A 14,738-nucleotide genomic window follows, 5' to 3' on the forward strand; every position below is an offset into this window, starting at 1 on the left:
GATACTATTGGACGTGAATGTATGTATGCAGCCACTCCCTGTGATGCATACACCAACTGCACTCCCGCCACGTGATCAACACCGGTCAAACCATAGTGCGGGCTGTATCGGTGTGAGTGAAGCGGTGCGGTGCGAAGTGGACGATGGTACTCACAGTGGAGACGTGGGTGACCGTTGTGGGAAGTTACGTGAAAACAAAGTCGTGGAAACGGTGCGGTCAGTTGTTTGCTGAGAAGTTTAATGGTGTCGAAGTGCCAACAAAAAGTGCCAATGCAATGCTTAGTCCGAAAATGGCGTCAGACAGGATCAGTTTTGAACCAGTCAAAAAACATTCCGAAACGTGCGCACACACCAGAAAATGTGGCTCCAATTCACCAGAAATAGCTTTAGAGTCCTACCAAATCAACGAGACGCCTGTCACAAGCGAGCGGCATATCGCGTTGGTCATGCGAAAGAATAGTCCACCTCGACCTGCACATGCATCCCTACCGAGTGTCTGTTGTTCATGCATTAAAACCAGCAGTTGCTACTCAGCGCCACCAGTTTTGTGAGTGTGGTTTCACCTGAGTGGTTATGTCAACTCACAGAATCACAGGTTCTGGGTAGCCGAGAATCCGTATAACTTCCATGAAACATCGTTGCACGATCAGAAGATTGGGTTTGTTGCGCAGTGACTGCACGCCGCATTATTGGTCCCAGCTTTTTTCATTAGACGCTGCCTTCGATGCGTTACATCGCCATTATTTTGAAACCATTTCTGGCTGCATTAGCGGAGGAGGAGAAGGCCTACTGTTGCTTCCAATAGGATGGAGCAACTGCCTATACAGTCGTCCGAACTATTGGGCACATACACACAGTCTTCACGCCTGACAGAGTTGATAGCAGAGGTCAGTCTGGTCGAGGCCCTAGCTAGCCACCCATATCACTCGATCTGTCAGTGTGATATTACTTTGTGTGGGGAGTCCTCAAGTCTAAGGTGTACCGCAACAACCCTCGTAGATTTCAGGAACTGCAACAGAACATTTCGGATGAGACTGCAGCAGTTCCAGCGACTTGCTGACCAGAGCCCAAAAGTGCCAAGAGATGGGCGATGGCCACTTTCAACACCTGCCATAGTCAGGTTAGTACTGTATTTCCTTTCCTCTGCTGTAGTTCTTTGTACCCTGGAACTCTGTTCTCCGGGCCACTTTTATCTGCCCCATCCTGAATATCTGTGGTTAGGCGCGACCCACGGAAAGAAGGTAGCGGAACTGAGTTTTGCAAACGAGCTACGTAAAATACGATCGGCCAGAAGATTACGTATGCCGCTGTTCCCTAGTATCATCGTAAAGTGATTGCGACGTAATCACCCTGAAGTAATATCTCAGTGGCGACCAATGTGACAGGACGTCAATAAATATCTCAGCTAACTCCTCCGTACTTCACTGTAGGCACTACACCTGGTAGCAGGCAACATTCTCCAGTCATTCACAAAACCGTAATCCTTCCATCAGATTGTCACAGGCTGTAGCGTGATTCATCACTCTAGATCACTCGTTTCCAGTCACCGTTGTCCAGTGGTGGTGCTCTTTACACCACCTCTAGATTTGCTTGAAACTGACTGCAGAAATGTCTGGCTTATGAGAAGCTGCTCAAGCATTAATCTCTTTTTTTTTTTTTTTTAACTTCCTAAGTATAATCATTGTGCTTAGATCGACTGCTGGTTGCACTTTGGAATTCAGGAGTAATTCCTTCCGTTGGTTTCATGCGATTTCTTATAACCCCTCTGTCTAATACACTACTGGCCATTAAAATTGCTACACCACGAAGACGACGTGCTACAGACGCGACATTTAACCGACAGGAAGAAGATTCTGTGATATGCAAATGATTATCTTTTCAGAGCATTCACACAAGGTTGGCGCCGGTGGCGACACCTACAAAGTGCTGATATTAGGAAATTTTCCAACCGATTTCTCATACACAAACAGCAGTTGACCTGCTTTGCCTGGTGAAACCTTGTTGTGGTGCCTCGTATAAGGAGGAGAAATGCGTACCATCACGTTTCCGACTTTGATAAAGATCGGATTGTAGCCTATCGCGATTGTGGTTTATCGTATAGCGACATTGCTGCTCGCGTTGGTCGATATCCAATGACTGTTAGTAGAATATGGAATTGGTGAGTTCAGGAGGGTAATATGGAACGCCGTGCTGCATCCCAAGGGCCTCATATCACTAGCAGTCGAGATGACAGGCATCTTATCCGCATGGCTGTAACGGATCGTGCAGCCACGTCTCGATCCCTGAGTCAACAGATGTGGACGTTTGCAAGACAACCATCTGTACGAACAGTTCAACGACGTTTGCAGCAGCATGGACTATCAGCTCGGAGACCATGGCTGCGGTTACCCTTGACAATGCACCACAGGCAGGAGCGCCTGCGATGGTGTACTCAACGACGAAACTGGGTGCACGAATGGCAAAACGTCATTTTTTCGGATGAATCTAGGTTCTGTTTACAGCATCATGATGGTCGCATCCGTGTTTGGCGACATCGCGGTGAACGCACATTGGAAGCGTGTATTCGTCATCGCCGTACTGGAAGAGGATGGTTGCCTTCCCTTTCTCGACGTGTTGGTTAGGAGGAAGGATGATGGATCATTGGGACATGCAGTCTACAGGAAACGTACTCACACCGACTTGTACTTACAAGCTAATAGTTGTCACCATTCGGCTCAGCGTGAAGGGGTACTTCGTACCTTGGTACACAGGGCACATGTCGTTTCTGACGCTGAGACTTTGCCAGCTGAGCTGTCCCATATTGAAGTTACATTTCGTCGAAATGGTTATAGTGATAGACAGATTGAACGTGCGTTGCGCTATCGACCAACTGTACATCGGGTGATTGATGATAATTCTGAATCAACATTTAAGTCTACTGCCTTTTTGCCTTACGTAGGAAACACGTCCAATAACATCGGTCGTATTTTACGGAAATACGATGTGAAATGTGTTTTCCGACCTCCATCTAAAATTAGAGCACTTTTGAGTTCCGTTAAGGATGATCTTGGACTGCGTAAGGCGGGTGTATATCGTACTCCTTGTAGCTGCGGCATGGCATATATTGGTCAAACTATCAGGACCGTGGAGGACAGATGTACTGAGCATAAACGGCACACACGATTACAGCAGCCAAATAGATCTGCTATTGCCGAACATTGCTTGGATACTGGTCACCCCATGTTATATAATAACACCGAGATATTGGCATGCACGTCCAGCTATTGGGACAGTGTTATTAGGGAGGCAGTTGAGATTAAATTAGCGAGCAACCTCGTTAACAGGGATGGAGGTTTCTGTTTAAACTCTGTTTGCAATCCGGCTCTCTCCCTTGTCAAAAAACAGAGGAACAGAGTCAATGCTGCCTCACCTGCGAATTCATAGTCTCACTATCGATAGCTCTGACTTTGGTCATCTTTGGTGGCACTAGTGTTGTGTGTGTGTGTGTGTGTGTGTGTGTGTGTGTGTGTGTGTGTGTGTGTGTGTTATCTTTCCTGCTTCTCTCCGAGAACCGAGGTATTAAATTTGCATGTACGCCGCCTGTCCGTTGCAGTTTGCCTTGAAAATGGCGGGGTGTTCTCCCGCCGAAATATCGGCGGTCGCTGAGTGTTACCTGGCTGAATTCCCGGAAGTTATTTGAAAGTTGTATACGCCAGGAGAAACTCAGGTCTCACTGTGGTATCTTGTTGAAGCTGCATGGGCAGCTGTACGTGTACACGCCATCGAATCTCAGTATGACTCAATGCCCATGCGTATCAAGGCCGTTCTTACGGCCAGAGGTGGCTGTTCTGGGTACTGATTTCTCAGGATCTATGCACCCAAATTGCGTGAAAATGTAATCACGTGTCAGTTCTAGTATAATATATTTGTCCAATGAATACCCGTTTATCATCTGCATTTTTTCTTGGTGTAGCAATTTTAATGGCCAGTAGTGTACAACTACTGCACGGATCCACACGCAACGAGCAGCAACGAACGTTGCACTGTGGAGACGTCGAAGGTGAAAGTGTGTGGCCGTGATTTCCACTGCCTAGCAACATACGGTCCAAGTTCTATACTTGGGCGGGCGAAAGCCAGTCAGTCGTAACTCACGAGTGTGTCTATGGCGCACAGTGGCCGAAAATGAGAAAAATAAAATTGGTAGTGAGCTCATATTCCGGCCTTAATAAAGTTAGCACTATAAATTCCCGCTCATAGAAACAGTCTTCGACATTCCATTGTATTTCAGTTTGGCCGATTAAGTACGTATTATTTTCCTTATGAACCACTTGTACATTATTCTAGTGAAAAGTCACATTTGGAATGGCAGCTGCAGTATTTAGTCGTTTGAGCATTTTGTGAAACATTTTTAAAAAGTATTGTATTCAGCACAGATTTCTACAAATACGTTATTAATCAACTTTCAGAGCATAACTGTCTCAACATGAGCGTATTTTCTACAGATCTGTTACGTACAAACAGTAAAAAAAGAATAAGAAGTAACTACTACGCGTCAATATCAATTTTCAGTTCATCCGGTATCTCAGTCGGTGTTGCAAAGAAAGAAATTTCCGTGTTACTGGGAAGTCACCTGTAAAGCAAATTTCACGTGATTGTTAGCAACAGACCGTGACCGAAACAAATGGACGTTCCACTACAGCGCTTGACTGTACGAGACAAATTATTTCAGCAAGCTGAAAGCCACATATCAGGTGGCAGTGTGTGGAGCCAATTACTTTAACAGAAGTTCGAAAGCTGTTTGAATAGTAAGGTATCCTTTTCTGTTGTTGAGAAAACGGAAAAGATGTCATGAGCTCGATACCAGAAAGAATCTGAAGATCTATTCGATACGTCAAAAAGCAGGATGATTGGGCATCCTCGTCGAAGTTAAGTCCAGCTGAGCTATCGCACACTGTGCAATGAGTTTCCCAGCTTCAGGAAAATTGGACATTTCCTAGGTTGTAAAAGGCTTTCCATCCTCAAGCCCATTCAGGGAAAAAATAAGTAAAAGGATTTAAAATGCAGAATCTGCAGATAGACTTGTGGGAAATGAATGTGTGGCTATTATTTTTCACACTGTATTATGAAGAGGACAATATTAATTGTACGGAAATTGGCCTAACACAGCGGTTTGCTATTTTATTGGTCATATTGGACTACTTATTTGACTTTTACAGTTTGTATAACAAATTGGTAATTACCATGGTTTGATGTCCCAAGAACCAATTTTTCTACAAAATAATCATGTTTATTTCCGATTTTGTCCGCCATATTGGTTCTGCCATTTTGAATTTTTCAACTTTGATATCAGATTCGTTATCTGCAGGGCCGAAACCCTATTATGCCTATATGTGTGGACAGTGGGACTGACCTCAGAGCCGGAGTTCTGCTGGTGGTGCTGCAGCTTGGCCAGCAGCTGCTCCAGGCGGTCGTACTCGTCGCGCAGGCCCCAGATCTCCCGCCGCAGCTGTTCGTTCTCGCGCCTCAGCTTCTTGATATCGTTCTGCCCTGGTGAAAACAGCCGTTGTTACTTGCAATTGTAAGCGTTTGTTTTTTAGTAACTAACCTAAACGACTTTCTACACAAGCAAGGAGAATCGGAAGAACTTGACTCACAGAAGAGCCAGTAGTAATAAAAACACGGTCTCGAAGAAAGACACTGAGGTGGCAAAAGTCATGAAGTACCTCCTAATATCGTGTTCGACCTTCTTTTCCCTGGCGCAGTGTAGCATCTCGATGTGACATGGACTCTACAAGCCGCTGGAAAGCCCCTGCGGAAATACTGAGCCGGGCTGTGTCTGTAGCCATCCATAATTGCGAAAGTGTTAACGGTGAAGGATTTTGTGCACGAACTGACCTCGCGATTATGTCCCATAAATGTTTGGTGGAATTCGTGTCCAGCGATCTGGATGGCCTAATCATTCGCTCGAATTCTCCAGAATGTTCTTCAAACCAATAGCGAACAACTGTGTCCCAGTGACATGTCACACAGCCAGCAATAAAATTTCCAATGTTGTTTGGGAACATGAAGTCCATGAATGGCTGTAAATGGTCTCTAAGTAGCCGCAAATATCCATTTGTAGTCAATGATACGTTCAGTTGGATCGGAGGACCCAGTTCATTAGATGTAAACACAGCCTACACTATTATGGAGCCACCAACTTGGGTCCATGGCTTCGTGGGGACTGCACCACACTCAAATCCTATTATCAACTCTTAACAATTGAAATCGGGTCTCCTCTGACCTGGCCACTGTTTCTCAGTCATCTAGGGTCCAACCGACATGGTCACGAGCCCAGGAGAGGTGCTGCAGGCGATGTCGTGTTGTTAGCAAAGGCATTTGCGTCGGTCATCTGCTTCCATAGCCCATTAATGCCAAATTTTGCCGCATTGTCCTAACCGTTACGTTCGTCGTACGTCCAGCAATGATCCATGTGGTTATTTCACGCGGTGTTGCTTGTCTGTTAGCGCTGATAACTCTACACAAACGCTGCTGTACTCGGTCGTTAAGTGAAGGCCATCGACCACAGCGTTGTCCGTGGTGAAGGGTAACGCCTGAAATTTAGTATTCTCGGCACACTCTTGACACTGTGAATCTCAGAATATTAAATTCCCTAACGATTTCCGAAATGGCATGTCTCATGTTTCTAGCTCTAACTTCCATTCCGCTTTCAAAGTGTCAATTCTCGTCGTGTGGTCATAATCACGTCGGACCCTTTTCACATGAATCACCTGAGTACAAATGATAGCTCCTCCAATGCACTGTCCTTTTATATCTCGTGTACGCTATACTACCGCCAAGAGTATATGTGCACATCGCTATCGCCTGACTTTTGTCACCTCAGTTTATTCTGCTACACAAGTATGGGCACATAGTTGGGTGATCAGGAGTACGGTGTGTTGTGCAGTTGCAGACAATGTTGTTGTTATTGTCGCTAGAATGTGCAATTAAGGCGACGGTTCGAGAGCGTTATGCTATTTTCCTCCTCGCCGGAATAAGCAACATACAAGATATACCACATGAACTATAGAGCGGTGAGAGCAGAGTACACATATCCCTTCAAAGAAACAAAAGTGAATATTTGAGACGCCTCAACTCCTAAACAGGATAGAGGAAGGAAAGAGCACTATACGATGTAGGGGAAATGAAGTCTTCTGCCAAAGAAATTAGTTAAGGGATGTGTAAATTAAATATGAAAGATATGAGAATTCAGTTCCTGGCACTGGCATCAATTTCTTCCATAGTGGGAGGCTGGAACAGGATGAACTCAGCCTCCTGGAACCGACTGATTAGCTACTTGAATGGGAATGAAGACTTGGAGGTCTGGAAAGCTGATAATGGCTAGGAAAGCGATGTGTTGACTCCATGCCCCTCCGTTCAACACCTTGACGTCGTACAGTACACGATTACGAGGATGCCAGTCAACATCGCATGGTCGCCTGGGCCTGCTCGCAGAGTTACTTTACTAAAACCAGTAGAGAAAAACATAAGACAACCGGAAATAAAGTTATAAACAGTGGCAAAAATAGACCAAAACAAGAGATGATGCAGCTTTAATTATAGTGATCGGGAGTTGGAAATAACCGCAGGTCAGATACAACAGTAGAACGACATGAACAAAGGGAGAGTACGGACGACATCTTTTCTCCGTGTCTATTAGAATGCTTTCGTTCTCGTAGCTTGTGCGTAATTATTAAATCCCAGAAAAAGGCATAATGGAATTTCTCCCAGATAAGGATGGAATGAGAAAGTGAAACGGATGAAGCACAATACAACTACCAACTCTGGCGATAATTTTACATTAAAGGCAACAAGATAAGCAATGAAGACAGACTGATCTCTCGGATGGTCTTAAGGTAAATATAAGTTTCATATAATAATTTGTCATGCCAATGTTGCCTAATAACTACGGTATTCACAATACTATAACGTTACCTCATAGCCCAGTAGAGGACATTTTTAACCTAATCTCACTCCACTTTATCGTTACTGTACTTTAACAGTTTTAATAACAATTAGGTGCTCTCAGCCGACCGAAGTGGCCGTGCGGTTAAAGGCGCTGCAGTCTGGAACTGCAAGACCGCTACGGTCGCAGGTTCGAATCCTGCCTCGGGCATGGATGTTTGTGATGTCCTTAGGTTAGTTAGGTTTAACTAGTTCTAAGTTCTAGAGGACTAATGACCTCAGCAGTTGAGTCCCATAGTGCTCAGAGCCATTTGAACCATTTAGGTGCTCTCAATTAATCATAGATGTAACATTTTGAGCTGTGTTTTTAATAATGACTTTTCTCTTGCACTTATTTTATCAATAACACGACTGGTCTGTTGACATTCCGCTGACTGGCTGCTGCCTGTGGCGCCGTGCTCGCAAGCTAACGTTTGCCGCAGCGTTAGTCTTCTATTTTAGCTGGATCAAACAGATACATCGTTTATTGCATATTGCCTATTTAAGTGTATAAATGTGACACGAATGATAAGTTTTATACCATGAGTACCGAACTGAGTGCTCAACACTCAGCCTCAGCGCGAGACAATTAGGCGAGAAAATTACGAGCAGTTAGCACATATCGTGATTAAAACCGTGAAAAGATGTATTACACTGACATTACCAGCACGTGAGTGTTACAGAGTATCGAGGATTTCATTAGGACGTTGACAATCGGTTGGAAATCTTTATTAATTTAGCTGTGATGTGCTGGAAGAATTTTTCTGCAATATGAAGTACCGAAAACTAAATTATGTACTATGACCACTGCAGTCAAAGATGTGCATTTTTAGTATCAGAAATCATACTATATTACCGACGTTTACTAGAACATGTCTGTAATAGAATATTTTCACCAGAATTTCAGTATGTTTGAGTAGAATACGGTTACGAGAGGCAGGGGTAGGAGACTACAATCAGCGAATTTCAGGCATTGCTCAAATAACAAAACATCATTCGTGTACCTGTAGGAAGTGGGAACCAGTGTTGCAGTTTACAAAGAAGACAGACACCTATTCAACAAATATTAGGGTGCTTTCAACTGTTACAGAGCAATTGTCCAACAAGTGACACTCTTAATACGCCGAATGCATTGGTGTAAGTTACACAATGCTTAGCGTGTCGTAACAGAATTGTATATCAGAAGAGTCTTGGTCCTCACTCTGAGGAGCGTGGAGTAGTTACTTTGTTGTCAAGCTGCAGTAACTGCACCACTTCCAGGGAGATAGGCCGAGTCGCTCACGGTTTCATCGTGTGCCTAGCTAAAATAAACCGCAGTCCGTCCCGTTCTACTGTTCTCGCGGCATTCTCGGAGCACCTGCTTGGAGAGACCTCAAGTTCAACAGTTGGTGTGCGGACTGACGTCGTCTGTAGGAGTGGAGACTAAACGAAATGAACTAACATTTTTATTCATTTCACCTTTATCGTAGCCTGAGCTTGTAGTAATTCATGTCATTACCAGATATTTTTTGGCAGGAAGAGCTTCAGAAAGAGAGAGTTCATAATGTCACAGTACCGAGCTACCGTGCGGTGTGGGCCGTTGATAGATCGGCAAGCACACTTCGTAGATGTTGTCCGACACACTACCTGCTCATGAAGACTACTTGTAAATAAGAATGAAAATAACTGTAATGCTTTCTAAATGGTGACTCTTTTAAGAAGGAGGTTGCAAGCAGACTCAAAATTAATTGGAACGTATATGAGCTGGATCATTTTTTTACGCCGAAACATTTGGATGCAACCCTAGAGCGTGCACTGGATTTCAGGGCACATATACAGCAAACAGAGCAAAAGGTATCAAAGGGAAACAACGTTCGTAGCAAACTGTCAGGCGCAACCTGAGGTGCACCTCCACACATGTGCCTTGTGCTAGTCACAAAGCGAATATCTCAGCCTCTGTGTGGTACCAGTCAGTAAGTGCACACCAGGTTAATGATGCTTTAAGCTATTCATGTAGAGTTTTGACTGGTTGTCTGAAACCTACGAGATTCATGATCTGGCCGGCATAGCAACAAAGTAGCGTATTACTCCAGCTCAATATGAATGGATTGGTTCAAATGGCTCTAAGCACTATGGGACTTAACATCTGAAGTCATCAGTCCCCTAGAACTTAGAACTACTTAAACCCAACTAACCTGAGGACATCACACACATCCATGACGAGGCAGGATTCGAACCTGCGACCGTAGTGGCAGCGCGGTTTCAGACTGAAGTGCCTAGAACCGCTCGGCCACACCTGCCGGCTATGAATGGATTGATGGATGATTTTGGGGCGGGGACCAAACAGCGAGGTCGTCGATCCCATCGGAGTAGATAAGAATTGGGAAGAAAGTCGGTCGTGCCCTTTCAAAGTAACCATCCCGGCATTTGCCTCAAGCGATTTAAGGAAATCACGGAAAACCTAAATCAGGAATTCCGGACGCAGGTTTGAACCGTCGTCCTCCCGAGCTAACCACTGCGCCACGTCGCTCGGTCAGTATGAATGAAAGAAGATTATAAACTCTGACGATGGAAGCATTTTGTAAGGGCAGACTATCCCCTTTAATTTGCACAACAAATCTATTGGGTCGCGATGCTCGTTCCAGGGATAACCGTATATATACTTTAATATTTTTAATTCTTAACGTCAGCCTTAATGTAATTATTACGTTTCCATTACTTCACGAGCACTACAGTTTCATCTAACTGCGGTGTGATTTACAATATGAGAAGCGTAGCACGCTTTTGTACTCAGTAGTGCCTATTGATTTTCTTTATCTGTAGAAAATTCGCTTCTTATTCCAATAAAGAAAGAGAAGCTATAGTCTTCACGTCTCGAAAAATATTTATAACCCTCGTTTTTTTTCATTTGCTTTCAAGTCCTACCGACATAAAGGAACACTTCCTCTACCATTATTTATTTAATTTTGGCTTGGGGTCATTACCAAGAATGTAACGAGAATATTGGAAAGGTTGTCTTACTTTACAGCGCCACAAAGGAACAGAATTGTCTCGGTCTGACCCTATGTGGGTATCACTAGTCGTTAAAGGAAGGGATGGATTACCTTTCTACAGTAGTTCAAACAATAAGGGAATCAAACCCGAACCTTAATATTATATGTACATTGTAAGATTCTTTAATATACTGACGGAAAAAAAATCACATCAAGAAGGAGTTGACGACATAAACGAAAGTCGGCAGGCGTGTTTCTACATCTGAAAGATGAAGTCTATCCAGACTTCGCGCCAGTCGTATAGGAGTGCACTAGTAGCGGCACTATGAGGATGCATATGAGGTTTCTCTTAAATACGCGCTGTAACGGTCGTGAGCGTTAGTTGGCTTTGAGATTGGACGTGATGGGTTGTCTCTGAGTTTGGATGAGGTCGTGTAATAGGACCACGAGAAGCTGGATGTTCCTTCTGAAATACTGCAGAAAGACTTGACGGGAATCAAGCCATTGTACATGATTGCTGGCAGCGGTGGTCACGAAATGTACGGTCGCAAGAAGACCGGGATCCGGACAGCCACGTAGCGCTAACTGGAAGGGAGACCAGAACAGCTTGTTTGGTGCATGGCTGTGGTGCATACTGCATCTGCAGCAGCAATTTGAGCAGCAGCCGGCGCCACAGTGACACAAAGAAATGTTACAAATCGGATACCTTAAGGACAGCTCCGAGCCAGACGCCCTGCAGTGTGCATTCCACTGAGCCCAAGCCACCGCCATTTGCGACTTCAGTGGGGTCAAGCGAGAGCTCATTGGAGGGCATGGTGGAGTTCTGTTGTGTTTTCTGAGGAAAACTGCTTTTGCCTCGGTGGCAGTGATGCCTGTGTGTTGATTATGAGGAGGCCAGATCGGGATCTGCAACCAACCAGTCCGTGTGCTAGACACACTGGATCTACATCTGGAATTACGGTCTGGGGTGCGATTTCGTGTGACAGCAGAAACACCCTAGTGATTATCCCACGCGCCATGACTGCAAAATTGTACGTTAATAGTGTGATTCGACTTGTTGTGCTGCCATTCATGAACAGCATTCCAGGGGGTGCTTCCCAACAGGGTAACGCTCTCCCACCATGCTCTACAGAGTGTCGACATGTTGCATTGGCCTGACTGACAACAGACCTGTCTCCAAGCTCCAATCGTGCACATACGAGTATGGTATGTCGTCGGACGACAACTCCAGCCTCATCCACAAACAGCATTAACCGTCCCCGAATTGACCATCCAAGAGTAACATGCATGGAACTATATCCCAAAATCGGACATCCCGCAACCGTACAACACAATGCGTGTACGTCTGCATGCTTGCACTCAAAATTGTGGCGGTTACAGCGGTTATTAATTTACCAGCATTTCACAGTTGCAAAGGCGTGTCTTTCACTTAAATAACCTGTGGTTTTCCAGCGTTAATCACTGAAGTATGTTACCTAGACAATTGTACCCCGAATTTTCATTACTCTAAATTAATTATATTTGGGTGCTCCGATTTTTTTCCGTCAGTGTACATTTTATACACAGGGGTTGGACAAAAATACGGAAAAATCAAAAAACACAACACATTACCATGTTAGGAATGAATAAATACGGGTGCTGAACGGTTTTCAAGGGAATCTTATACCATCCTTCCTGCAAAACAGTAGCAAGCTCATGTAAACAAGATTGAGGTGGGTAGTGATCACGCACTCTTCTCCCCAAAGCGGACCATAGAGGCTCAATAATATTAAGATCTGACTACGGTGGCTAGGGGAGATACAACGATTAATCCTCGTGCTCACACCACTACTACTGGATGCTGCGAGCTGTTTGAACAGCAACCCTGTCGTTTTGGGAGACACCATCACCGTTAGGAAACAACTACCATGTCAAAGGATGGACGCGATCAGCCAAAATGGTCTCATAATGGTTCAAATGGCTCTGAGCACAATGGGACTTAACTGCTGAGGTCATCAGTCCCCTAGAACTTAGAACTACTTAAACCTAACTAACCTAAGGACATCACACACATCCATGCCCGAGGCAGGATTCGAACATGCGACCGCAGCGGTCGCGCGGTTCCAGACTGTATCGCCTAGAACCGCTCAGCCACTCTGGCCGGCCGGTCACATAATCCTTGGCAATGATGCAACCTAGCAGCGTAAAGATGAGGCCCATGTAATACCATCATATTGCCTCCCAGATCATCGCCGGACCCTCGTTATATTTCCCTCTTGGACCAGAAGTTAGAAACTGTGTGAAGCAAGACTCATTCGACCAATTTACTTTCTTCTGTTGCCCCATGTGGCATGCGTTACGCTTCGGCAACGAGTTTTCCTGTTACGGACATTGCATCAGTGATGAGTGGTTAGGAGTTCCAGCTCACACTGGAGTTCCCTGCTTCTGGAATTTCCTTCATGTTGTTTTGGTCCCGACAGCGTTCGCGAGTTCGACAGTCGGTTATGTAGTGACTTCTGAAGCTGTCATCCTCTTATTTTTCGTCACAATCCTGTCACGATCATTCAACATACACTTTCGTCCGCATTGTGACATGGCGGTTAATGTTTCTCCTCTTTCACTGTATGCGGTATAAATCTTCGATACGGTGCCTCTTGAAACACCAACATTTCCTACTACTTTGGTTGCGAAAGCACCCACCGTACGGGCATCAATAATTTGCCCACGTTTGTATTCCCATGGCTCTGACATAACATACTCACACAGCACTGTTCTGACCACGACCCATAATTGCCGCCGTTCGTGATCAAATAAAGCAGTGCAACCTGCAGATTAGCTAGAGTGTCCATTTATGTTCATGTACGAATTTCTAAAGGCGTTTCGGTAATTTTTTTTTTATTTTTATTTTTGTGCAACCACTGCACGTTAACATTTGGTTGTACCTTTTAACTCAGTCAGATATCATTGCTATACTGCAATATATTTTACAATTAGTTATAAAGATTTGGATTACATTAACGTAAGTGCATTATAATTGCTGTCCGGTAGCTGAATGGTCAGCGTGACGGACTGTCAATACTCTGCGCACTGGTTCGATTACCGGCTGGGTCGGGGAATTTTTCTGCGCCCAGGGACTGGATGTTGTGCTGCCCTCATCCTCATCCTACCATCCTCATCGACTGCAGGTAGCCGAAGTGGCGTCTAATTGAAAGACCGGCACCCAGCGAACGGCCTGCCCGACGAGGGGCCCTCGCCATACGATTAAATTAAAAATTATACTTGCTTCGAATGATACGAAGGCATAAGGAGAAACTTTGCCCATGTAGAATAGTTCTAAATAGTTTAAGCAACTGTATGTACTATCTTCCTGAAACGGTGTGCTGTTCCCCGCGAACGATCTGTACTGTTGCGCGATTATATTACAGATATTCATTGAGATTCCGAAGGAATAATATACTGCTCTTTAATAACAGATTCTGCAGCTTGTAGAAAGTAGCTGTTTTCTTGCAGTGCGTCTTCCAGTCGAATACTAGACAAATTTCAACAGCGCTGATGTCAAGAAAATAAGGTGATCATAGTACTCGTGTGATACTCTCGGCGTGAAGCACGTCGTCCACCCATCGGATGGTATGGGAATTAACGATGTTGTCGATTAAAGGAAAGAGTCTCTACTTCTACGATCTGTCTAATGACAATGACCAATCACTCGGTGGTTGTACGGTCAGCAATTCTATTAACTATCCACATCACTAGACTTTCACCAAGATGTTCGAACCTTATAGGGAAAACACGGAATTATTTCGTGTTACACACTCACTTCACTTC

At 44.6% G+C, this 14,738-nt stretch overlaps 1 protein-coding gene across 1 annotated transcript in view; it reads right to left on the bottom strand.

Moving 5' to 3' along the window:
* The window catches only part of LOC124723022 (retrotransposon-like protein 1), a 297,803-nt gene that overhangs the window by 173,741 nt on the left and 109,324 nt on the right, over nucleotides 1-14,738 (bottom strand). The window contains exon 2 of the mRNA XM_047248198.1: nucleotides 5,390-5,526. Coding sequence (XP_047104154.1) covers nucleotides 5,390-5,526 — 137 coding nt within the window. The remainder of the gene's footprint in view (nucleotides 1-5,389; nucleotides 5,527-14,738) is intronic.

This window comes from Schistocerca piceifrons, chromosome X, assembly GCF_021461385.2.
Source record: "Schistocerca piceifrons isolate TAMUIC-IGC-003096 chromosome X, iqSchPice1.1, whole genome shotgun sequence".
In the NCBI taxonomy this organism is placed as follows: Eukaryota; Metazoa; Arthropoda; class Insecta; order Orthoptera; family Acrididae; genus Schistocerca; species Schistocerca piceifrons.